Source organism: Scyliorhinus torazame, chromosome 11, assembly GCF_047496885.1.
Source record: "Scyliorhinus torazame isolate Kashiwa2021f chromosome 11, sScyTor2.1, whole genome shotgun sequence".
NCBI classification, from domain to species: domain Eukaryota; kingdom Metazoa; phylum Chordata; class Chondrichthyes; order Carcharhiniformes; family Scyliorhinidae; genus Scyliorhinus; species Scyliorhinus torazame.
The window spans coordinates 11,111,594-11,137,434 of record NC_092717.1 but is presented as its reverse complement, the minus strand read 5'-3'; the positions used below and the strand labels follow the sequence as shown (position 1 = coordinate 11,137,434).

The following is a 25,841-nucleotide window of genomic DNA, read 5'->3' as shown; positions in this document are numbered from 1 at the left end:
ATAATATGTGCGTTGTTAATGGAACAAAACACGACGTCGAGATCTTTCAACCCACAGAACAAGCGCGACATAAAGTGAGGTGAAGTATTTAACACCACAAGCATTCACATCACTGCACAGGATGGGTTTCTGGTGGAAGAGGTGATTCCTATATGACCCTCAGCAAAATACATGCAGCACTCATTATCGCAATAGACCGACACTGAAACTATTTCCAAAGTGTCAATGGTGCAAAACACCTGTCAAATTCATCAAACTGCTACAATCTTTAACCCCCCCGCCCCCCCCCCCCCCTGGACTCAGCGTACACCTAGCTGAGGTTGCGCCGATGGTGTTCAGTGGAATTGCCTGCAAGGTGAAAAATAATTGTACAGAATGGTGCTTTTAAGGTACATACTATACGGATATAGTCTGCTGCAAATGCCAGTGCCCCCAACTCCATACTACACAGTTAGCACAGTCACCAAACTACAGTCAGTCTCAAGGACAAATGGCCTTACAGCAAGTTGTAAGCAATCCAAGATGTGTTATCGTGTGGGCAAAACTATGGTCCTAAAATTGTATTCATTGCTTTTCAGAATGTTATCAGCTACATGACAAGTGCTCCGTGTGAAAAATAAAGCACTCCTGTATTTTGTTGGTGAGGGCCTCCTTTGCACCTGAGGTGATTAAAATAATAGATCATTCCACAGCAGATCACTGCATTAGATTTCTTCTTTTTAAATGTCAATTGTTTAGCAACTCTGGTGAGTAATGAAGATTTCCCTGACAGCCCTTTGCTTCTCTTCTTCATCCCAACGCCGGTTTTTACCAATATTTATATATACAACATATATGATGCAATGGATAAACCGATGATCTGATAATCCCAGACAGATTTGTCAATGGCAAATTCTGCTGTATGGTATTAATAACATCGCTGGATAAGCAAGACACATTCATACAGAAAGTGACACAAATGCTGCGAAAGATTATTTCAGATTATCAATTCGTTGAGATTAATGATGCCAGCTTTACCAGACATCGCTGAGCCTGTTCTCAGCACTTAACTCAATCGCCAGTCTGATGGTTTTCTGCACTGCTGTCGGGCAAGGATAGATTGTCTGTGCCCCAGCGTTTAAAATGCCATTCTTAGATTACAGTTACACTGACGCTTTTGCATTGGTGCAAAAAGAAAGACTCGTATTGATACAGGGGGTCCCGAAGCACTTTGCAGTCGATGAAGTACTTTTGAAGCTTAGTCAGTGCAAATGGGCACGCAGCAAGGTCGCACAAACAGATCACCGGGACAACTCGCTGCTCCTCTTCGAATAATGCCATTGGAAGCTTCATGCCCACCAGTGAGGCCAGACAGACAGGGCTGCAGTTTAACATCCCATCTGAAAGACGGCACCTCCAACAGTGCAGCACTCCCTCAGTGCTGCCCTGGAGTGTCAGCCCAGGTTATGCGCTCAAATCTCTGGATTTGAACACCAAAACTGCCTGGCTCATGGACAAGAGTGCCACCCCACGGAGCCACTGGTGCACATGGACAGGAAAATCGGCTGATGCCGATCTGGCTCTCTGCTCAGTGAAGCCAAGAGCCTGCCTCATGTCAGTTTGGATTTACATCAGCTGCAGAATGACTCCAGCACCACGCAAAGCTTCATTCCAAGGCCTTTCCCCAAGGTAAACCTGGGAACCTTTTAACATTTTGCAAAGCATCTTTTCCAGTGCTATGAGAGAACAGAGACTTCAATATCTCTAATGTTAAATGGAAAGCCAATAGGACATGTAACAATGCTGATTGGTGCCGGTCTCGCTGTAAATTGGACGATGCACAGCGAGCAGTATAACTCCAGTCTGCAGATCCTGGTGTAACGATCCTACATTTCTGTAGCAGGCTTAATTTGTGTCTGAGTTCATCACTATTTTCTGAGGTTAGGACTGAGGTAAAGTTTCCTGGCACGATCGGTGGGAGCGTAGGCGTGCGTGGATGCAGCTTGTCAGCTCTGCGCATGCGCAGCCCGGGACCTGGCTGTTCTCCACCTGATCCGTAGGTGTTTCACGCAGTCCCTTACCAACACCAGAATCAGTGAGGGATTCGCGCCGATTTTCCCGTTGTGGAGCACCACGGATTCTCCGCAGAAATGGAGAATCTAGCCCCTACTTTAACGAGGCCATTTGGCCTGTTGTGTCTGTACTAGCTCTTTGGAGAAAGCTATACAATTAGTCCCACTCTCCATCTTTTCTCACAACCCTGCAAATATTTCCTTTTCCAGTCAAAGTTTTTGATCAAGACCATTTTGGTTCTTGGACTGTTATCAAACAATACTTTCTCCTCTCAGACGTATGTGCTTAGACATGCAAGCGGAGCAAATTACTTCCATCCGTAAGGCGCAGGTACTGTGCTCGGATCTGGTTTCCATATTTTAAAAGATATATGGAGGCACTGGAGAAGGTGCAAAAATGATTTACAAGGATCATACCAGAACTGAGAGGATATACTTGTCAGGAAAGACTGAACAGGCCAAAGTTCTTTACTCTGGAAAAATGGGGAGGCTGAACAGGGAGCAGATTAAGGTATTTAAGATTACAAAAGCATTCAGTGAGGGAGACGTAGAGAAGATGTTCCCACTTGTGGGGGAGACAGACCAAAACCAGGTGCCAGAAATCTGAAGCAGTCACTGACAAAACCAATAGGAAATTCAGGAAAATTAAGAGAGTGGTGAAAATATGAACTCGCTGTCACGGGCAAGTAGCATTTAAGGGGGCGCAATGGCGGCCCGGTGACGCAGTGGTTAGCACTGCTGCCTCACGGCGGCGAGGACCCGGGTTCGATCCCGGCCCCGGGTCACTGTCCGTGTGGAGTTTGCACATTCTCCCCGTGTCTGCGTGGGTTTCGCCCCCACAACCCAAAAATATGCAGGGTAGGTTGGTCATGCTAAATTGCCCCTTAATTGGAAAAACATTTTTAAAAGTTAAAAAAAAGGGGGGGAAGCTAGATAAGCGCTTGGAAATCCTACAGTGCAGAAGGAAGCCATTCGGCCCATCGAGTCTACACTGAACCTCCAAATGTACACCCTATCTAGGCTCACTCCACCTCCCTATCCCTGTAACCCACCTGCTTTCTTGCATATCTTCTCTGTATTTAATATCAGCCACAAAGCAAAAGGATTTTTCCTCTTTCTTCTTGCGTGGGATGTGGGTGTCGTTGGCAATGCCGCCGCCGTTTATTGCCCATCCCTAATTTGAACCCATGTTCCTCACAGCTTTCGCCTTGGGTGCTGGATTATTAGTCCTCCAACGTTACCACAACACCATTTTCTTTCAGCTTGCACAGTAATCACCGCAGTGGTTAAACGGGGCTCTCTGAGCCCTCCGCTGACTTCCGTCAAGGGGCCAGCCTTCAATGTCTTGAATCATTGAGTCGGGGGGGGGGCACCACAGTTTCCGTCCTGGTTCCCTGCGAGGCCCCACTTGTGCCGATTTGCCTCACAAAGGCCTTGGCCAGGGTGGAAACGGTTGAGGAGTCCCCAGCGTTGGTTGTGGCAGGTTGCAGCTAGGCATGTGGACTGTGGGACCCGTGACGAGGAAGAGGTTTTCAATGGCGGCATTTTGGCTGCATTCCTGCTGCCACAGGGCCTCTGCTATCATTCCTGGGCATGGTGGACTTAGCAGGCATGATGGCAAGTGGGTTGGTAAGGTCTTTGTGCGGTAGCAGACTTGGGTTAATGTAGACCACCTCCAGGAGCTCTCTTGTTTCAATCTCCTTCTTTATTCGTGGAGGTGGGGGGGGGGGGAGTAATGTTACTCAGGGTTGGGAGCCAGGGGAGTTAAGGCGATCGAAGGGTATCCAGGATGATATGCATTGTTGTGTTGAGCTGGGTATCTGTAAGAGTGGGGTGGGATGCGTTGTACCATAGTGGGCACAGTACTCTCTGCAAGTAGACAATGTCAAGAGCTGAGGCCTATAAGGTTTGAGCATCTGCACCCCATGCAGAGCCAGCAAGTTTGCGGAGGAGGTTACCTTGCGTTTTGATCTTTGCTGCTGCCTCACTCAGATGGTTATTTGTATGTCAGTGTTTGGTCAAGGGTACTAGCAAGACGAACGGAATGTCGTCCACGATTCGGTCTCTCGCCATTCATGGAGATGTTGAGTACCCCCCCACACACACAAGACATTGTGAGCACAAATACGTTTCATTTCAAACCAAAATATAAATACACACATACCTTCTCCCAGGCCTCAGAACTAGATTAATCCATGCAGGCTGAAATAGCGGTTAAAAGAACAGGGAGGAATCTACAGAGATAAAAGATTACTGCTTTTGCGAAAAAAACCTGCTTATGTTTGTTCAGTGTAAGTGGAACGAGAAAATAAATACATATTAGCAGCTCATTTTGGCAATACTTAATGTTTCACAAACTGCAGATGTGGAAGTACTGTTGTTACTTACACCCCAGGGAACTAAGAGTATTAAAAAATTCTGAAGTAAATTGTTAGGCGTAGTGTATGTCTGTGCTTGACGTATGCCAAGTAATTTTCGGTATGCGCCAAACTCTGGCACGTGTTGTGCCTTGTAATTTACCAGACCAGTTGTGCAATGGGCCTCCGACACATTGCTTTACTTACCTACCTGAGCTTCCGCTGCCCACAGCGTTGAACCGTACACGGTTGTTTGAAATAAACATGCTCACTAATGCAACAACACTGTCCAAACAGAATCTCGGAAGGCCTCTGCCACTCAGCTACATAAAGCATAATTTTTAAGAACCTCTGAACTTGCAGACTATCTGAGTCACGCGAGTCTTTATACTCTGAGTAAAAAATGCAAGGCAAACTAAATAATGGATCCTAGGAACACGAGGAAGCCATTCAGCCCCTCGCGTCTGATCTGCCGTTCGATTACAGCGTGGCTGATCCGTATCTTAACTCCGTCTAAGTGCCTCACTCTCGTAACCCTTACCGAACAAAAACATATCAATCTCAGCATTCGGATCTCTGGAAATAATCACAGGCTGTCACCTCCACCAGCTGCAGGTTTCCACTGGTACTAAAATTGCAAATTAATTTACAAACAGCAAGTTTATGAACGCGAGGCTCAGATTGGGAACAAGGCAAACCTGTCGCCACCAAAGGTTTCCAACAATGTCAATGCCCAAAAAACTGACGTTTCAGCGATCTGCAAGATGGCGACCGGGCCCCGTACAGTGGTTCCATACAGTCGGCCTCCAGAATGATGCAAGGAGAGGACGTACCAGTCTCACACATTCACATGTATCCTGTGCTTTTGTTTTTTGGGGGTCTGTTTTGTGGCTGTTTCACATTTCACGAACGGACAAACATACAAAATGGGAGCAGAATTAGGCCCCTCAAATATCTCCGCCATTTGATGAGGTTGTGGCTGCTCTGTTTCTTCTTACAACTTCACAATTCCATTTAACCACCCCACACATTACCTTTGACCCCCCCCCCTTGCCTAACAAGAATATATCTACCTCCGCCTTAAAAAAAAAATTCAATGATCCCCCCCCCCTCCTTCTGAGGCAGACAGTCCCAGAGCCGTAAAAACCTCTGAGAGAAAAGATTATGAAGCTAAACAGGGACAAATGGTTAACGGTGCTCGGCAGCACGGTGGCACAGTGGTTAGCACTGCTGCCTCACAGTGTCGGGAACCCGGGTTCGATTCCGGCCTTGGGTGACCGTGTGGAGTTTGCACGTTCTCCCCGTGTCTGCGTGGGTTTCCTCCAGGTGCTCCGGTTTCCTCCCACAGTCCAAAGATGTGCAGGTTCGGTGGATTGGCCGTGCTAAATTTCCCCTGAGTGTCCAAAGGTTAGGTGGGATTGCTGGGTTACGGGAATAGGGTGGAGGCATGGGTCTAGGTAGAGGGCTCCAACAGAGGGTTGATGCAGACTCAATGGGCCGAATGGACTCTTTCTGCACTGTAGGGATTCTATGATTATCAGCAATATTTATCAGAAATGCCGACGAACAAAATAGCTCCACGCCCATTCTGTAGGGTGGTGTCGCCTTGTTTTGTTCTGTCATTATGCTTTGGTGCAGAAAAGTGATACTGTTGTTTTCAAAGAATCAATCCTTAACTTTTAACTTTGCTCTCAACTAAAATCTCCATTGTTTTGGTCTGCAAGTATTCTGCATGGTGAAGGGCAGAGAGTAGCAATAAAGACACGTGACCTCAGGCTATCCCAAAACGCCTTACAGGCCAATGAAGCCAAGTCAGTGTTTTAATGTGCGAAATGCACAGCAAGCTCCCACAAACACTGGTGAGATCGAGATAAAAGCAAATGACTGCGGATGCTGGAATCTGAAACGCAAACAGAAAACGCTGGGCAATCTTAGCAGGTCTGACAGCCTCTGTGGAGAGAGAAAGGGAGCGAACGTTTCATAGAATCATAGAATTTACAGTGCAGAAGGTGGCCATTTGGCCCATCGCGTCTGCACTGGCTCTTGGAAAGAGCACCCTACCCAAGCCCACACCTCCACCCTATCCCCGTAATTTGGACACAAAGGACAATTTATCATGGCCAATCCACCTAACCTGCACATCTTTGGACTGTGGGAGGAAACCGGAGCACCCGGAGGAAACCCACGCAGACACGGGGAGAACGTGCAGACTCCGCACAGACAGTGATCCAAGCCGGGAATCGAACCTGGGACCCTGGAGCTGTGAAGCAATTGTGCTAACCACTATGCTACCGTGCTCATCGAGTCTAGATGACCCATTGTCGAAAGCTGAGATGGTGATGTTCGTCGCTGATGTTGGGGGCCGGCTAAATGTTGGACCAGGACACTGGGGAGAATGCCTCCAGTTCTTTTAAATAGTGCTGTGGGATCTTTTAATTCCACTTCAAAGAGCAGAGGACCCATCAGCTTAAAATCTCATCTGAGAGATGCCACATCTGCATCGTGGGCACCTTAGTGCGAATGGGAGTGTCAGCCTGGATTTTACTCTGAGGTTGCAGGACTGCGACTTGAACCCACCACCAATTGGCTCAGAGGCAGGACTGACTCCAGGCCGGCACAAGATTAAAAAGCACAGCGGATCAACAGTGACTAAAGCTCAGTCAGATACTGGAGCATTTACCTTATAAATGTAGCATCATCTGTTAAATCAAAGGGATAAGTATTTGAATTCAGTATCATAAATCACAGGTTGAGGAGTAACGTCTTGAAGATACGCTGGGGATTATTCCCACTGAGGGTAAGGAAGAAAATAAAATGCAGCTGGGTATGTAAAACTGGATGGGAGTTTATTTAATTGGAGATGGATAAATATAAATTTTGATAAGTCAAGATGGGCCGAGAGATCAAATTGGGACTGATTGAGAATGCCACTTTACAGAGCAGATTTTATCTAAATCACATCCTGTGAGCATCAGACAGCGTTTCACTGCAGTGTCATTCTCAGAAGTATTACAGCAGGACCATCACCACCACCAGGAAAAAACAATGAAAGGCAGCAGGATGTTGTAGATCAGTTCACTGAGTGAAAACTTTCTGGCTCGAAAACCAGCAAAACAAAAAGGTTTTTGGTTTATAAAAAAAAAAGGTGGTCCATGCATCGGTTCTTCCCAGTGAGATGTCGAGGTGTGGTTCACGAGGGGACATGTCAGAGCCACGTTGCTGGACTGTGGGGAGATTGCAGGGGCCAGCCCTTTGGTTGGGGCAGGTTGGAGGGCAGGACACCGCTGGACCGCTCAAATTCTCCTCCTTCTCGCCAAACAATGTTCAGTGGCACCCGCTGTCTCTGTACACAGGTACATACACATGCAGATATACACATGGGCGGGCAGCATGGTGGCGCAGTGGTTAGCACTGCTGCCTCACGGCGCCGAGGTCCCAGGTTCGATTTGGCTCTGGGTTACTGTCCGTGTGGAGTTTGCACATTCTCCCCGTGTTTGCGTGGGTTTCGCCCCCACAACCCAAAGATGTGCAGGGTAGGTGGATTGGCCACGCTAAATTGCCCCTTTAATTGGAATAAAATGTAGTGGGTACTCTAAATTTATTTAAACAAAGATATACACATGGGCACACACAGACAGCGCACACACACAGCACACACACACAGCACACACACACAGCACACACACACAGCACACACACACAACGCACACAGCACCCACACACAGCACACACACACAGCACACACACACAGCACACACACACAGCACACACACACAGCACACACACACAACGCACACAGCACCCACACACAGCACACACACACAGCACACACACACAGCACACACACTCAGCACACACACTCAGCACACACACACAGCACACACACTCAGCACACACACACACAGCGCACACACAGCGCACACAGACAGCGCACACACACAGCGCACACATACTCAGCACACACACAGCGCACACATACTCAGCACACACACTCAGCACACACACACAGCACACACACTCAGCACACACACTCAGCACACACACACAGCGCACACACAGCGCACACACAGACAGCGCGCACACACAGCGCACACATACTCAGCACACACACAGCGCACACACACACAGCACACACACACAGCACACACACACAGCACACACACAGCGCACACACACTCAGCACACACAGACAGCACACACACACAGCGCGCACATACTCAGCGCACACATACTCAGCACACACACACAGCACACACACTCAGCACACACACACACAGCACACACACACTCAGCACACACAGACAGCACACACACACAGCGCGCACATACTCAGCACACACACAGCACACACACTCAGCACACACACACAGCACACACAGCACACACACTCAGCACACACACTCAGCACACACACTCAGCACACACACTCAGCACACACACTCAGCACACACACACAGCACACACACTCAGCACACACACACTCAGCACACACACACAGCACACACAGCACACACACTCAGCACACACACTCAGCACACACACTCAGCACACACACACAGCACACACACACTCAGCACACACACTCAGCACACACACTCAGCACACACACTCAGCACACACACACAGCACACACACTCAGCACACACACTCAGCACACACACACAGCACACACACACAGCACACACACAACGCGCACACACCCAGCACACACACACAGCACACACACACACACTCAGCACACACATAGCACACACAGAGCGCGCACACATTCCACACACAGAGCGCACACACATACAGCACACGCACACAGCACACACTCAGCACACACACACACACACACAGCGCGCGCACACTCAGCACACACAAAGCGTACACACATACAGCACACGCACACAGCACACAGCACACACACACTCAGCACACACATAGCACACAGAGCGCACACACACTCAGCACACACACTCAGCGCACACACTGAGCACACACACTCAGCGCACACACTCAGCACACACACACATGCACACACACACAGCGCACACACTCAGCACACACACACTCAGCACACACATAGCACACACAGAGTGCACACACATACAGCACACGCACACAGCACACACTTAGCACACACACTCAGCGCACACACACAGCACACACACTCAGCACACGCACTCAGCACACACACTCAGCACACACACACAGCACACTCAGCACACACACTCAGCACACACACAGCGCACACACACTCAGCACACACATAGCACACACAGACCGCACACACATACAGCACACACACTCAGCACACACACTCAGCACACACACACAGCGCACACACGCTCAGCACACACACTCAGCACACACACAGCACACTCAGCACACACACTCAGCACATACACACAGCACACACACACAGCGCACGCACACACAGCACACACACTCAGCACATACACACAGCACACACACACAGCGCACGCACACACAGCACACACACACAGCACACTCAGCACACACACTCAGCACACACACACAGCGCACGCACACACAGCGCACACACACACAGCGCACACACACTAAGACAGTCACTGCCGGAGACTGGATATCAAACCAGCAGCGCTGCAGCACACACATAAAGACTGCATCACTACCACAACATGCATGGAGCTGATGTCATCAAGGCCTCCCATCTGAAAGCCCACAACTACAAAGTAATGAGCAGATTGCAAAATAATGAGAGGGAGGAGCCCAGATCCTGAGGCAGAGTGGTCAGTGTGAGTCACAGGTAATCCTGCAGCCTGGTTAGTGACTCTAAAATAAAAACACCAGGCACAAAGGCAACTGGTACCCACAACAGCGATACAGCAGCTAAAAACCAAACTGGCCAGTATAAAATCAGACCACCCTAACACACACACATACAGACACACTCACAAAGATAAATACACATACACAACAGATACACACACATACAGATACACACACAGATACACACACCCTTAGAGATAAATACACACACAGATACATTCACAGACGCACACACTGATACACACACTCACACAGATAAATACACAAATACACACACACAGATAAATACACTCAGAGAGATGCACACACACACAAATACATACAGATACACACACAGATATGCACATTCACACAGATACACACTCAGACCCACACACAGATACACACACAGATAAATACAGATAAGAACACAGACATACACACATAGATACACACACTCACACAGACACATTCACACAGATAAACACACACAGATGCACACACAGATACATACAGATACACACACACTCACACACGCACACAGATACACACACTCACACACAGAGACACTCGGATAAACACATATAAACGCACACACACACAATACATACACACAGATACACACATGGATACACACAGATACATACAGATAACATACACATTCATACACACAGATACACATCGATACATACACAGATGCACACACTCATACACACACGCAGACAGACACTTACACACACACTGATACACACGCACACAACCACACAGATACGTACACACAGAAACACACAAATATATACACAGATACACCCACAGATGCACACATGCACACAGATAAACATATATGCACACAGATACATACATACAAACAGATACACACCTAAATATAAACATATACACACTTAAATACAGATACACACATACTGATACGCACCAAATATATACACACAGATATACACAAGCACAGGCACACAGATACATGCCCAGATATATACACACACAGATACACACTCATACACAGATATGCACACACATACAGATACTCACAGATAAATAGATACACACCCAAATAGGTACACACACACAGATACATTCATACATACATAGATATACACACACAGATACACACAGATACATGTGCACATACAGGTACACACATATTCACAGAACACACTCAGATATACATATACACATATAAACACATACAGATATGCACACCTACACACAGATACGCACCTACACACATACGCAGATACACACATACACAGATGCACACGCGTACATAGATACACACACAAAGATGCACACACGGATACACCCACACACAGATATACACATGCACAGACTCACAGATACACACCCAGATATATACACACATACAGGTACACACATATACATATACACACACACACAGATACATATACACATTCACAAATACACACTCAGATATACATACACATGTAAACCCATATAGATACACACACATACAGATATGCACACCTACACACAGATACACACATATTCAGATACCACATACACATAGATACAAACATACATGCAGATACACACACACTCACCAACATACATGCATACATGCACACTGAACTGGACCGATGCACAGGTACATGCACACACAAGCTTACACACAGAAATGAATACATGCAGAGGTGCATACACGCACACATGGACATACAACATGGACAGGCACACATGCTGGCATGCACACAAACATACAGGCACAGATACACGCACACATGACAGATACATGGTCCAGTCCCTGTGGAGGTGAAGCTTGCCTTGTTAACAGTCTGGAATGATGGAGGGGTGTGCGTGTGTTTCTGGAGCTGCTGACTGGCACAAAGCTGCCCTATCCCCGGGAACGCTGGACCCACCCCGATCTGGGCACTGGGCACATTCAATCAGCGGCTAATAACCAGACAGGCGGCGCTGCGCCCATTCATAAATCAATGTGCAAAATAATTGCTAATACACTGGTTATCGATTAGCGCGCTGCCGCTCATTTTGTGGCGATAGCTGAGAACTAACAAAGTGACAAGGGTAAAGTGTTATTTCTTTCACAGGGAGACAGCTGGCCCGGGGAAAAAAGTGACTCCGGCGAGCAGTAAATTCTTAATTGACAGCTGTCAAGATAATGGCAGCAGTCACAGCTTGTCTGAGGGAAATTCATCCCTCTCCCTGTCCACCCATCAGCCTTTCCTTCCCCAGCCCTCCTTTCCAAAAGCACTGAAATAAATCGCTGCTCCCGCTTTTGGCACCAGATTTCAGTGTGCGTGTTTATTGTGTTTTGCAATTGGGGGATCTGGGGGGGGGGGGGGGGGATCTGGGGGGATCTGCAGGGAGGCAGTATAAATAAATGTCTTTCCTTTAACCATGTGACCGCACATCTGCCATTTCACCTTTAAAAAAACAACATGGCATTTTGCTAACAGCCGGTCGGTTATACACCCAGCATCAGCTGCAGATTTTGGGGAGAGGATAGAAATGAGAGAGGTGGGGGGGTGCAGGGGGAATAGAACCGCAAAGGCAAATGAAGACTTGTCCCCTGCCTCTAATTCGGTGAAAAATCTTTAAGAGACACGAGTATTTGTTGGTGTGCATGTATCAAATTTTATAGAGGGGAATATACTCCCTAGCTCCCCCCCCACCCTCCAGTGAGAATAAATGACTAAAGGTCCTCTGAAGAGTTGCACATCTGAGGACCACTTGCTTCCAAAATCACTGCTGCCGATATTGAACTGGAAATCGACACACTCTCTGTGTAATGACAAATCCCTCGCAAGTAACTTGCCTCCTGGTTACCATCCCTGCTCACAGGTAGAACGGGTCAGCTCCTCTGCGTCTCACCAGACCCCCCCCCCCCCCCCCCCCCCACACACACACACACAAACTATTACAAGCAACACACACACAGAGGGGGGGGGGGGGGGGGGAATAAGGGCAGCTCAGTTAAGTGCAAAGGGTTAAGAGGTCGCTGTAGTCCCACTAGCGAGGGTGAGAAGGTGAACGATTATGGAGACAGCTCGGGCCATGACAAAGCTCTGGCGCTTTGAAGCTTCTCTCGTTTAAACACGGGTTTGATACTCGGCGGCGGCGGCGGGGGGGGGGGGGAGGGGGGTCACACTCCAAACTTCATTACAAAGGACTTTCCGGTGTTCACTGTACTCCACCCACCCCCACACACACACGCACACACCAGCTCAACACCTCTCCCTCGCCCCTACATACACCAAAAGCACCAATGAGGAAATACAGGTTACCAGCACAAAGTCTGAGATGGATCAGAATTATAAAGTAATCGCACTTAGGATAGACCAAAGTTGCAAACGAATTAAATTTTGGCATAAGCCAAAGTTATAACTTAATAACAATCCGGAATCGACCAACGTGAACTCACTGTGCTGGGAATCTCCACGCCCAGTGTTGGTCTCAGAAAATTTGTAAATTGTTTCGTAGGCAGTGTGTCAATGATTTTAAAATGTTTAAAATTGCTGTTTAGGGGCTGGTTTAGCACAGTGGGCCAGACAGCTGGCTTGTAATGCAGAACAATGAAATGAAATTCGCTTATTGTCACAAGTAGGCTTCAAATGATGTTACTGTGAAAAGCCCCTAGTCGTCACATTCTGGTGCCTGTTCGGGGAGGCTGTTACGGGAAGGCCAGCAGCGCGGATCCAATTCCCGTACCAACCTCCCCGAACAGGCGTCGTAATGTGGCGGACTAGGGGCTTTTCACAGTAACATCATTGAAGCCTACTTGTGACAATAAGCGATTATTGTTCTATTATTATTGCTATTTAGGTGGTGAAAAATGAAGGGCTCACTTTCAAAAAAAATTTAGCAACTTCCAGTTCCGACTCAAGAGATTTCTCATTGACACGCTTCTTTTAAAAACTGACCGTACATTCCAGCTTTTCAGTAACATTCTTCTCTTTCTCAGCTATTATCGAACCAGCCACCTGTTGTATTTGGCTTTTTTTCCGGGAGGGGAGATGGAGGGGAAGAAAGGGACTTTTGCATTTCTATAGCACCTTTCACAGCCCCCAGGACAACCCAAAGCACATTACAGCCAGTGAAACAGCTTTGAAAGACAGGGCAGCCAATTTGCGCACAGCAAGCTCCCACAAAGAGCAATGTGATAGTCAGCAAGTAATCTGATTTCATTGATGTTGATTGAGGGATATATACTGGCCAGGACACCAGGGGCAGCTCCCCTGCTCTTCTTTCAATCGCGCCCTGGGATCTTTTACGTTCAGTTGCGAGGAGAGATGGCACCTTGGATTAAAGTATCAATTTCAAACTTTTGACTGCAATCAAATTGTGGTGACCGTTTAAAGGTACATCCAATCGCAACAGTTCAAGTAAGGGATTTGTTGCCAAAAATCAGGACTTTAGTCAACTCAAGAGTCAGGAAGGCAAATTTGAATGAAGAAGCTCAGTTTCCTAACATGGGGCACCTCCCTGAATATCACAACACGTGTGAGATATTCTTTAAATTCTTTAATTTGTCGATGTTTCCCAGTGACAACCTTTCCCACTCTGTCCAGTTTGACACATGTCCATTATATGACTGCACCATAGCAACTAAAGGAATGCCAGGACTTAGCAACCGTTCAAGAATTCCAAAAACATTAACACACCTTTCGAAACAGAAAAACGTTTGACCAAATGGAAACTAAATCAGTCTTTTAATATTCTTGCAGCTTCCTAAAGAAAAAGTCAATTTTTAATACAGCAAGCAGATATTTTTACGAAGCAATAAACATGAGCTCGGCTAATGGCACTGCTTGCATCTGAGCATAAAGGACCAACCTGGTTCTCCATCCCCTCCTGCTTAAGTTAATCCGTTGGCACAACACACTACAGTTACTGTGGTCTGCACAAAAGACATTTTACTAAAACCTCTGTGAAGGTTCAAACAAAAGGGAGCTAAAAATAAGAGACAGACAATTGCATTCCACTAAGAATATTGACTTAATTGGAAACAAGAGATTTATTCTAAAGGCCTTATTGCTGCATAATAAGCTTTTCTTGCATAACATCAGAAGACAACTTTCTCAGACTTTGCTTAATGCTTAAATCCTGAATGACCTCTACATAGCTCAACTGATCATTATCAACTTTGAATTTGATGGCAGATACCCAAAGGCACATACATGCAGCATGACCGAGTGCCCCCAACAACAGATACACAGACAGGTGATAGGAAGGATATCCAAGGATCACGACACAGCAACCAAGGATATCGCAGAGAATTTAAAACACAGAAACAGGCCATTCGGCCCAACTGGTCCATGCTGGTGTCTATGCTGCACGGGGTCAGCGCAGGGGCACAGTGGCTAGCACTGCCGCCTCACAGCACCAGGGGCCCGGGTTCAATTTCGGCCTTGGGTGGCTGCCTGTGTGGAGACTGTTTGTTCTCCCCGTGCCTGCGCGGGTTTCCTCCGGGTGCTCCGGTTTCCCCCCACAGTCCGACAATGTGCAGGTTAGGTAACCTGACCATGCTTTGTTCCCCCTTAGTATGCAACGATTAGGTGGGGTTATGGGAATAGGGCAGCAGAGTGGTCCTAGGTAGGGTGCTCTTTCAGAGAGTAAGTGGAGGCTTGATAGGCCGAAAGGCCTCCTTATGCACAGCAGTGATTCTATGAGCCCTTCCCCACCCCTCCGTCTCTCAACCTACCAGCTCATCCTTCTATTTCTTTCTAGCTCATGTGCTTATATGACTTCCCTTTAAATGCGTCTATTCTATTCACCTCGAGCATTCCATGCGGTACCGAGTTTCCATTCTAACCATTCTCTGGATAAAGGCCTTTTTCCTGGAGGCTAAGTCAAATGTGAAAGGAACGACTGGCATTTCAGGGAGCATTGAAAAAAAATTAGGGTCTGAATTTGCAACAGAATCTTTCCACCACAAACCAGTCAATGAAGCAGATTTTAAAGTGACCAAGCGAGAGAAGGAAGGAAAAGGAGAAGGGAGGGTGGAAGTAGGCTTTGCGGCACGGTGGCACTGTGGTTAGCACTGTTGCTTCACAGCGCCAGGGTCCCAGGTTCGATTCCCGGCTTGGGTTACTGTCTGTGCATTCTCCCCGTGTCTGCGTAGGTTTCTTCCGGGTGCTCCGGTTTCCTCCCACAAGTCCCGAAAGACATGCTTGTTAGGTGAATTGGACATTCTGAATTCTCCCTCCGTGTACCCGAACAGGCGCCGGAATGTGGCGACTCGAGGATTTTCACGGTAGCTTCATTGCAGTGTTAATGTAAGCCTACTTGTGACAATAAAAGTTAGTAAAAATTAAATTAAGGAAGAGAGACTGCCCAAAGAGCCAGGCCAGGAGTATGGAGGCAGTGACTCCCCAAAGGAAGCGTATAATCAATTTTTAAGAAAAACATTAAATAGGGAATCAGCTTCTTGGGAGAAAGTCTCCCCACCCTATTCCCATAACCCCGTAACTCCACCTAACCAACACATCTTTGGACACTAAGGGCAATTTAGCATGGCCAATCCAACTAACCTGCACATCTTTGGACTGTGGGAGGAAACTGGAGCACCGGGAGGAAACCCACGCAGACACGGGGAGAACGTGCAGACTCCACACAGACTGTTACCCAAGGCCAGAATTGAACCTGGCGCTGTGAGGCAGTAGTGCCAACCACTGGAACACCGTGCCACTCCGGCTCGACAAGAAGATTGGGAAGGAAAGAAGGCTTTTGCAATGTAAACACGGTCGAAATGTAGGGAAATGCAGCAGACAAATTGTGCACAGCAAGCTCCCACAAATGGCAACGAATGAAGGACCAGATAATCAGTTTCTAGTGATGCCGTTTGAAAGATAAATGTGGACCAAGGCATTGTAGGGAACACCTTAGTTCCCAGGAAACCCGGTTGAATGCTGAGCTCTCAACTACAAAGCCATTATTTCAAGTTTTAAGTTACCTTTCATATGAATGGGCCTCTGTAATTTGTCAAGTTTTCAACTGAGAACTGTACAAACATAAGACACTCACACTTAAGAGATGAGGATCTGTCTAGAGCTGGATAATATAGATGGGGCACACTATAACTTACATTCTTTTGGCTGAACAAGGACCTTTAGTGACAAGGGATCAGCAAAGTAGAAAATGGGAAACAAAAATGCAAAATAATAAATTAGATCCTAAAATAGCATGCATGTCACCTCGACAGAATACCCATTTGGACTAAGGCTGTATGGATTTCCAAAGAATAAGCGATAACATTGAGCTCTAATTATAAAAGAAAAACCTTTTGGCTAAAGAAAAACTAGTGGTTAGCACAGCTGCCTACGGCGCTGAGGACCCGGGTTCAAATCCCAGCCCTAGGTCACTGTCCCTGTGGAGTTTGCACATTCTCCCCATGTCTGCATGGGTTTCGCCCCCTCAACCCAAAGATGTGCAGGTTAGGTGGATTGGCCACGCTAAATTGCCCCTTAATTGGAAAAAAATAATTGGGTACTCTAAATTTTTAAAAAAGAAAAGAAAAGCCTGCATTTATATAGCCCCTTTCATGACTGCGGGACAGTCCAAACCACTTTACAACCAATAAAGTACTTGTGACATGTAGACACTGTCGGAATGTAGGAAATGTGGCAGTCAATGAGCGCACAGCAAGCTTCCACAAACAGCAATGTGATAACAATCAGATAATATGTATTAGTAATGCTTGTATGGGATTAATATTGTCGGCGTGAGTTATGGCAGTTACTTAATACAGTCTGTGTTTTAGATTCAACTACACAAAGGGTCACAAATGTGATATTGCCTTTAAAAAAACACTTCAATTTGTAGAAACAGAGTTTAATTGATGCAGCCAATGTTATTATCAATTCGCAACCAAAGTTTTAATCACTGAAGTTAATAGCTTGATTGGAGGGGGTGAAAATCATCTTGGCATAGAAAGGGGGCGAGATCAGTAACCCATTTTGTTAAAACACACCTGAAATTCAGAAGTCTGGGGCAATTTTGCTTGGCCTCTAATGTTGCTACTGTTAAAGCGGGATTAATTTATCTCTCCGCAGTGCTCAATGTTCCAAGCCATTTTTGCAATTATAAAAGAGCTGAATTATTCCTGATCTAAAAGATTTTTTTACCCACGCCCAGCTTGCCACTGGAAAAAGCATGATGACGTTTCACTGAGATGTTTTAGATGGGCCAGGAAGATGTTAGGACCTCCAAATGAATACCTAATACATTCAGGCAGACAGGTTATCTGCCCAACATTGTGAAGTGGAGCTGGTGAGTTATTCCTTGATTTCAGCAATTTAAACCTTCAGGGATTGAGGCTTAAGCTGATACCTGGTGTCGGAACATAGAAAGAGGAGCGGCCTATTCAGCCTCTCGAACCTGTTTCCCCCTATTTTAACTGCACCTACCCACTTTGGATTGCAGTAATCCTTGACAACCTTGACTAACAAACAAAAAATAATCAATCTCAGTTCTGAAATTTTCAACTGTCTCCACAGTTTTCTGTGGAAGTGAGATTTCCACTACCTTTTGTGTGAAGAAGTGCTTCCTGATGTTACCACTGAACGACCTTGCCCTAATTTTAACATTTTGTCCCCTTGTTCTGGACTCAATGAAAGTAGCAGTTTTTCTCTATCTACCTCATCAACTCATTTAATCATCTTATAAAGCAGTAAAAAAAAAATGGGAATTTGTGACAACAGCTTGCTCCATAATCACACCACCACCACTCGCTACTAAATTCAATTTTATCCAAATCTTCTCCATTTTTGGCACTTCTACCATATTGAACAGATCAGCAGCACAAAATGTGTCACAAAATGTTACATACGCGCAGACAAATTACAAAGAACAAAAAAAAACATTTATTTCTACCTCATTCTTTGCCGAGACAGGTCTGTAATGGGTTTCGGATATGATTTAAATCTATTAAAGAATTAAAAATGAAATAAAGAATTTAGGAGGAACTTCATTGCCCAGAGAGTTGTGAGAATGTGGCACTCACGCTGACACGGAGCAGTTGAGGCAAATTGTATAGATGGCTGCAAGGGGAAGCTGGGTAAATCTCGGAGGGAGAAGGGAATTTGTTGATGAGGTTAAGGTGGGAGAGATGTCGCATCAACACAGGCACTGGGTCAAATGGCCCCTTTCTGTGCTTTGAATTCTGCTTAAAACCCCAATGTTTATTTTTTTAAATCCTGCCATGTAAAAAAGATCAAAACAGAAACTACAATAAACATTCAGATCTGAAAGAAACTGGAAACTTAGCAAAAATGTTTTAGTCTGGCTTTATGGCACTGTTAGAAGCAGAATTACTGAGGTCATTAAGGCAGCATTGTGTCTGTGACATGATTAGTCAGGTAGCAAAGTCCATTTGTCACCTGCACCAGTAAATTGAGTTAATACTGCACTGTGGGCAATAGGGACTGTATAATATCAACTTGATCACATCAAACTGACTGCAAACCTGACACCTTACTAAATTTGTCAGCATTAATCGTGAAACCTGTCACAAATCCATCAAGTTTACAGATAATTAGAGGCTTGGTAATGAAGCAAGCTAAATATCCTTTATGTTTCCCTCCTTTTTAAAAAAAGGGATAATTATGAGGCCTCTTGGTTTACAAGGGACCACTTCCTCCGATCATTTACTTCCCATCACTGCACAGAAGCAATGGGACTACCTCTGGCTCATTTCCCCCTTTCCACTCCCCCATCAGCCTGAACTCTTACTTACATATATCAGTTGGGCCACATCTTCAGAGCCATTTCCTGGCTGCCAAACAATCACATTTTTTTTTTGACTCTTGATATTCTCAGGAAAAGAAAAGTCATCAGTTATGCAAGTTGTAACAGCCAGACAAGCCAAGAGACAGCCCTAATGAACCCATATTTCATCCATAAAATGTGCTTAAAATGCCACTATAAAAGATATTTTACCATCTTTTTAGCTAATTTTCTCTCCGTTTAAACAGCAGATGACTCAGTCATCAACTCTTCATTGCTATTACAAACCTGCATTTTGATTAAGTACGCCAAATGTCATGTATGGGAAAGAATGGAAACACTAAAGCCTGCCAATTTTTGATTGGCCATTAAAACCAATGATGTATGTGCCTGTCAAAAGACAGACAATTAAATCAATATTGGAAAAAGTCGCCTTGATGGCTTGTTTCTATGTAAGAGCTGTCAGGGCGAATTACCATGCACCATCACGTTTGTGTCAGTTATTCAGCCCCCTTATAAAAATATTTGTTGTTCAAAGTTGCAGATATCCTATTTCCCCTGGACTTAAATGGAAGCCTGCAATGTCATGCTAACTGACCCCCCTGCACTCATCATTTCCTTTACAACAGAGAGACAAGTGTGCTCTTCAAAGCATGGGCAATTCCTCGGATTATTTAGCAGGCCAGCTCCCAAAGTTTCCTTTTTTTTTCAAAAGGAAAGAAAAAGGAGCAACAATTCAGGTTAAGCCCATGATATTGTTTTGCATTGAATTGAATAATTCCTGGGATAAGTTAGGGGATCAGCTGATGGGGATGGGGGGGGGGGGGGGGGGAGTTGACTGCAAGGGAGAGACTTAAAAGTTGGGGGGATGGGAAGAAAGAGAAGGGTGGGGGGGCAAATAAACTTTGGACAAAAAAAAACAGGATAAGTGACCTGACTTGCGGAGAGTAACGTCAGGAACATGTGGGTTGCCATGGTGAGTGATTTATTGATCTTTATCAGGAATGAATAGATCAAAGAGTGCCGAGATGACAGAGGATCTATCATATATCCAATCCAGGGTGGCAATCGCCTATTAGGAGCAGAAAGAGAGAGGAGGAGGAGAGGGAGAGAGAGGAAAGCAGAATAACTACTTCAGAAAGGAAATATTTTGTTAAATGTTCTATTGATTTATTTTGTATGAGCGTTCAAGAGGTTACCTGTCCCTCAGAGAGTCCCCATTGCTCTGGCAAGGAGGGGAGACCTTCCAAAAAATGCATCCACAAAGTCTACACTACACAGGCCCTCACATCTTGAGAGGGCTTATCATTGTAAAACACCCTCTCCAACATCATCAGCTCCCTCTCAACACCAGAAGACGAATTAAGCTACTTGACATTTATTTTTAAAATAATCACAAGGCTGGAGGACCCCCTCCACCCCCCACTCTCTCCACCCCCACCATCCCTCCTCCCCAAGACTGGGGGCTTCTCGCAAGAGAAAGATGTAGAGGGTGGAGGTGAAGCGGGGGGGGGGGGGGGGGGGCCGGGAGGAAGGGTGATACAGACTGAAAATGGTGGTGGTGGTGGTGATAGTGGGGGGGTTCAAAATGCAATGAAATGCGATCGAATCCGCGACGCAGTTAAGAAAAAAAAACATGCCGGTGACAGCATTTGACAGACACCTGACAAACTACGCCACTCACACCGAGAGAAGGAATGGCCAGAAATACTAAAAAAAAAATTAAAATCCTTCCACCTACCAAACGACACAACACACACAAACATAGAGGCCACTCGACAGGGGAGAATGGTTGTTAATAAAAAATAAATAAAAGGTCAAGGGGAGTTATGGGGGGGGGTGGTGGAATATATATCATCTGACCCCCCCCCCCCCCCAAAAAAAAAGATCAATCTCCGTGTATCCGCATCCTGCACCTCGTCCTCGTGGCTGGAGAGAATGCGAAATTTACAAGACCCCAAAGTGCATCTTTCTATCTGTGCATCTTACCTGCCGAACGCCTGGGAGCTTGTTGTTTCCTCCTCGGCATGGTTATGCTGGCGGCTGCTGCCGGCTAGGAGTTTCCGGAGTTGCTACTTTAATTTTCGGTGTTTTCATACAGACCCCACGATAAGGCAGGAGGCGAAAGTGTAGCAAATGGGCTCTATTTTCTCCAATGCTTGTGGGTATGGTGTGTGTGTGGGGGGGTGGGTGGGGGTGGGGGGGTCTTGTTGTTTGATTTGGGGAGGGAAGGAAGGAAGGGGTGGGGTGGGGTGCACTGGGGAGGAGGGGTGGGGAAGGAGGGAAGGAGGGAGTAGAAGAGTTGAAGCTGTTGGAGGAGGGCAAAGAGGGGGGAGAGGTCCGTGTTTCCTTCTCTCTCTCTCTCTCTGTTGAAGATTGGTGCTGGTGTTGACTTGGGGGGGGGGGTGTAGAGGAGGGGGTGGGGGTGATAATCTTGTCAATAAAGCGCTCCGCAAACCTCCTTCAGCCAGCAGAGATGTCAGAGAGACTGAGACGGTTTGATCCACTGCCTCACATGCATGAGATAGACAGACACATACTCCAGTTACTTCTCTCTCTCTCTCTCTGCCCACTTTCAACACTTAAATCAATGCAGGCAACAGACAGATTTTGCACATCGCCGACAGTTGAGTGAGAGACAGCGACCAACTAGTTCCCCATCATAGTAACAATTGTTATTTTGGAAGCGGTGGGTGTGGGGTGGAGGGGGGGGGGCAGAGTAAACTCTCGGGTGGGCTTTGAGGAGGGGGGGGGGGGGGTTGAAATACCGAATATCCACTGAGCCAGACAGTCTTAACTGATTCACAGAGCTATCGAACAACATCCAGCGATGATCCGCTCCCTCCACCCACTCGGTAGTGTTGCTCAGGGTACTGTCTCAGGAAATATGACAGAGGGGGGAGAGGGGGCACAGCAGCAATGATGGGAAGTAAAGTTCTCCTTACGATCCAATGTTTTGCCAGTGTGTCTGCAGAAGAGGTTTGTTGCCTGCACAGCCCTGGGCTCTGTTTTCCCTGATTTGTCAATGTCCATTCGATTGCATTCTCAAAGACTCCCTCCGCCAGAAGTGACCCAGATATCTGGTCGTGGGGGGGGGGGGGGTATTTTAATGTTCTTTTTTCTCTCTCTCTTTGAAATCTTCTGAAATGCTCCTTAAACTCTCAGGACGGCTGCATTCCAAACTTAGCTTTCGGCCACATCTGGGCTGCCTTTTCCCTGTGGGGGCGTGGGCGGTTGTTTTGTCTTCTTGGAGCTGTGTCAATCTTCCCTCTTTCCCGATGCGACAGGCGCTTTGATCTGGTCTCCAGCAAACTTTTCCGCCAATCTTACGCGGCGAGGTCTGGTGTCACTTCGACAGGGGGAAGCTCCCCGGCTGACTGACGGTCTGTCTACAACTACACAAAGAAAAACTTAATGGCCTCTTTTGTTCTTCTTCATTCAAAGGACAGTCCCCAAACTTCACCTTGCTGTTGTATTGCCAATATTGGTTCTGTTTCTCTCTCACACACACACACACACGCACACGGTTGGGAGTTGATGCCGGATTCCTGTTTGATTCGTTTTACCTTTGAGGAAGTGAATATCCTGCACGGGAAGAGGAGGGTCTGTGTGTGTGTGTGTGTGTGTGTGTCCCTCTCTCCTCTCTCTCTGCCGCGCTCTTCAGCAATCTTATTCAGTAATATTACTCCAAATAATAGTATTTCCACCCCCCCCCCTCCTTCCCAATTGCCTCTACCTCTCTGTGTCCTTAAAACCAACTATAAACAATACTTTCCTGATAATTAGCCCGCCCCTTTTTTGATACAGTGTGCTAGTTGTTCAAATATAAGCTGTCAGCGGGGAGGGGTGTGGTGGGGGGAGAGTCTGTATTAATTGTTGGAACACTTCCTGAACTTTGTTCTGTATTCTGTTTCCCCTCTCTCTCTGTCTCCAGTATCTGCACAATGTCCAATTTGGCTTGGGTAAGGGACGCTGCTTCCTCTCCTCCAGCCTATCGCCCGCCGTGTTCCCCGCCGCCCTCAGGCTCAGCGAGCTGGGGGCCTGTGAGCTGCCAGGCGCCACATGAGGAAACTCGCCCGTTAAACAACGCCCGGCTCAAACTTCAGGGGGGAGGGTCGGGGTGCCTGTGGGTGAGGGTGTGTGTGTGTGTGTTTGCCTCCGATCTGCACCGCCTTCCCAAGCCCCGGAGAGGGTGAATTTATTACTGGTCCGGAATTGGTGAGTCGCCTCTTACTCTGCAACAAAGTTGCCTCGGTCCCGGCGCCGATTTTGGAAGTGAAACTTCAGCCGGAATGCCCGGTTATATAAAACAATGTGCCTCCGGTTGAACTGTTACAAGTTTCTCTGCTGAACAAGAGGGGGGGGCGGGGGGTAGTGTTGAGGGTGTGTGTGTGTGGGGGGGGGGGGAGGTAATGTTGGGGTGGGGTGGTGGAGGTTGCGGGAATATTGGGGCAAAAAAAAACCAGACCGACCCCACTTGCACTTGAGTGTTGGAAGTGGGAGTTAGTGCGTCCAGAACAACTTCAGGTCCGCCCTGACATCTGTGCAGTGATCCAGCCGTCAGAATGTAGCAGCGCGTCCATCTACTGTCTGTCTCTGTCTGTCTGTCTGTCTCCGAGTGCCTGTACGTCAGCTACAAGAGGCAGCTTTACGTGAGATCTGACACAAATACACTCACGCTGACTGACAGACTGACTGGGGGCAGTACATCCACACACACACACAAATGGCACAGTACTGCACAACTCTACGAAATTCCTGCCCTTCAGTAACATTACTGGGCAAAGCGTGTTTTCCATTGCAACCGGCTAAGTCAGTTGCAGCAATGGGTAGATTTGCGTCTCTCCCCCCCCCCCCCCCCCCCCCCCCCCCCCACCCCAGTAATAAAAAATTAAACAGGCTTGATTTGCATGTTATATATTTTTACGGTAATCTAAAAATAAGAGATTCATCATATTTCTATTGTCTTTAAACAGAACGCACATTTTTGTTTAAAAACATAACAACCGGTAGGATTTGCATATCTCTCCCCCCCCCCCCGTGTTATTGCCTCTCCGTGGAGAGGCTGATACCACACTATCACCACATCGTGCCCCTCACCCGCAATTCTGTGGATTATTGCAATGTGGCCAATTGTGTACTAAAGCCTTTCAGTGAGATAGCCACACCTGTGTGGACTAAGCACTCTAATGCCTACATGTATGTATATATATGTGTGTGTGTTATTTTGTGCAATATGAGATATAACAGGGACAATTAAAGCTACACTTCCAATTGTACTGGGCTACCTTTATAGTTACAGAAATGCCCTGCAATTCGACAGCAGCGGGGGTCGGTTTTATTCAGATACGCGTGCATTGTGATAAAGACATATTTTGCCAATCAAATATAGAACAAGCGACCTTAACTGTACAGATACATTTTACTCACACCAGATGAGCGGGGAGGGGGGGGGGGGGGAGAGGGGGGGGCAGCATTAATTCAGCGAACTCCCGACAGGTTCGACGTGTCCAGGCAGTGTTTAAACCCCGTACTCCAACCCTGCCTGCACCCTGAAGTTTTCCTACAACACACACAAACGGAACTTAAATCACCAGCATTTGCAGATTTGGAGGTCCCTTAGAGGGAAAGTCAGGCAAATTCAGGGGGAGATTTTGCACACAGAACGTCCGAATCTTTCACCTGATTGTTCTGAGGCTAAGATGGAGTTAGGTCTCCTGATTTCTTTTCAATTCCAATCACGCCACATCGTTCGGCTCAATCTTTCCTGGCTGGGAATACCTTCCCTCTTGGCATATATTACACAGTAAGAAGACTTTGGGAATGAAGCCTGCGTTCAGATTCTTGGGAGGGATTTGTACAGTCTGTAATCTTTAATATCTAAACACCTCTTTCAGAGATTGCTGTGTGTCACATGAAAATTGAATTATACATGTTA

General features: G+C 46.7%; 1 protein-coding gene and 1 long non-coding RNA gene across 7 annotated transcripts in view; one reads left to right on the top strand and one right to left on the bottom strand.

Annotated features, from left to right (window-relative positions):
• The window catches only part of tshz1 (teashirt zinc finger homeobox 1), a 133,445-nt gene extending 110,186 nt beyond the window's left edge, over window positions 1-23,259 (bottom strand). Inside the window, exon 1 of one of the 2 annotated variants that reach the window (XM_072466951.1) lies at window positions 21,893-23,259. In XM_072466951.1, the coding sequence (XP_072323052.1) occupies window positions 21,893-21,932 (40 nt within the window). In that variant the 5' untranslated portion in view covers window positions 21,933-23,259. Of the gene's footprint in view, window positions 1-19,051; window positions 19,095-21,892 lie in introns of those variants that run through there. The other variant, XM_072466952.1, reaches the window with a different exon arrangement.
• Window positions 23,260-23,501: 242 nt separating this feature from the next.
• The window catches only part of LOC140385122 (uncharacterized), a 111,326-nt gene continuing 108,986 nt past the window's right edge, over window positions 23,502-25,841 (top strand). Inside the window, exon 1 of one of the 5 annotated variants that reach the window (XR_011933293.1) lies at window positions 23,502-24,121. This is a non-coding gene — a long non-coding RNA (uncharacterized lncRNA). The remainder of the gene's footprint in view (window positions 24,122-25,841) is intronic. The other 4 variants (XR_011933291.1, XR_011933290.1, XR_011933289.1 and 1 more) reach the window with 4 other exon arrangements.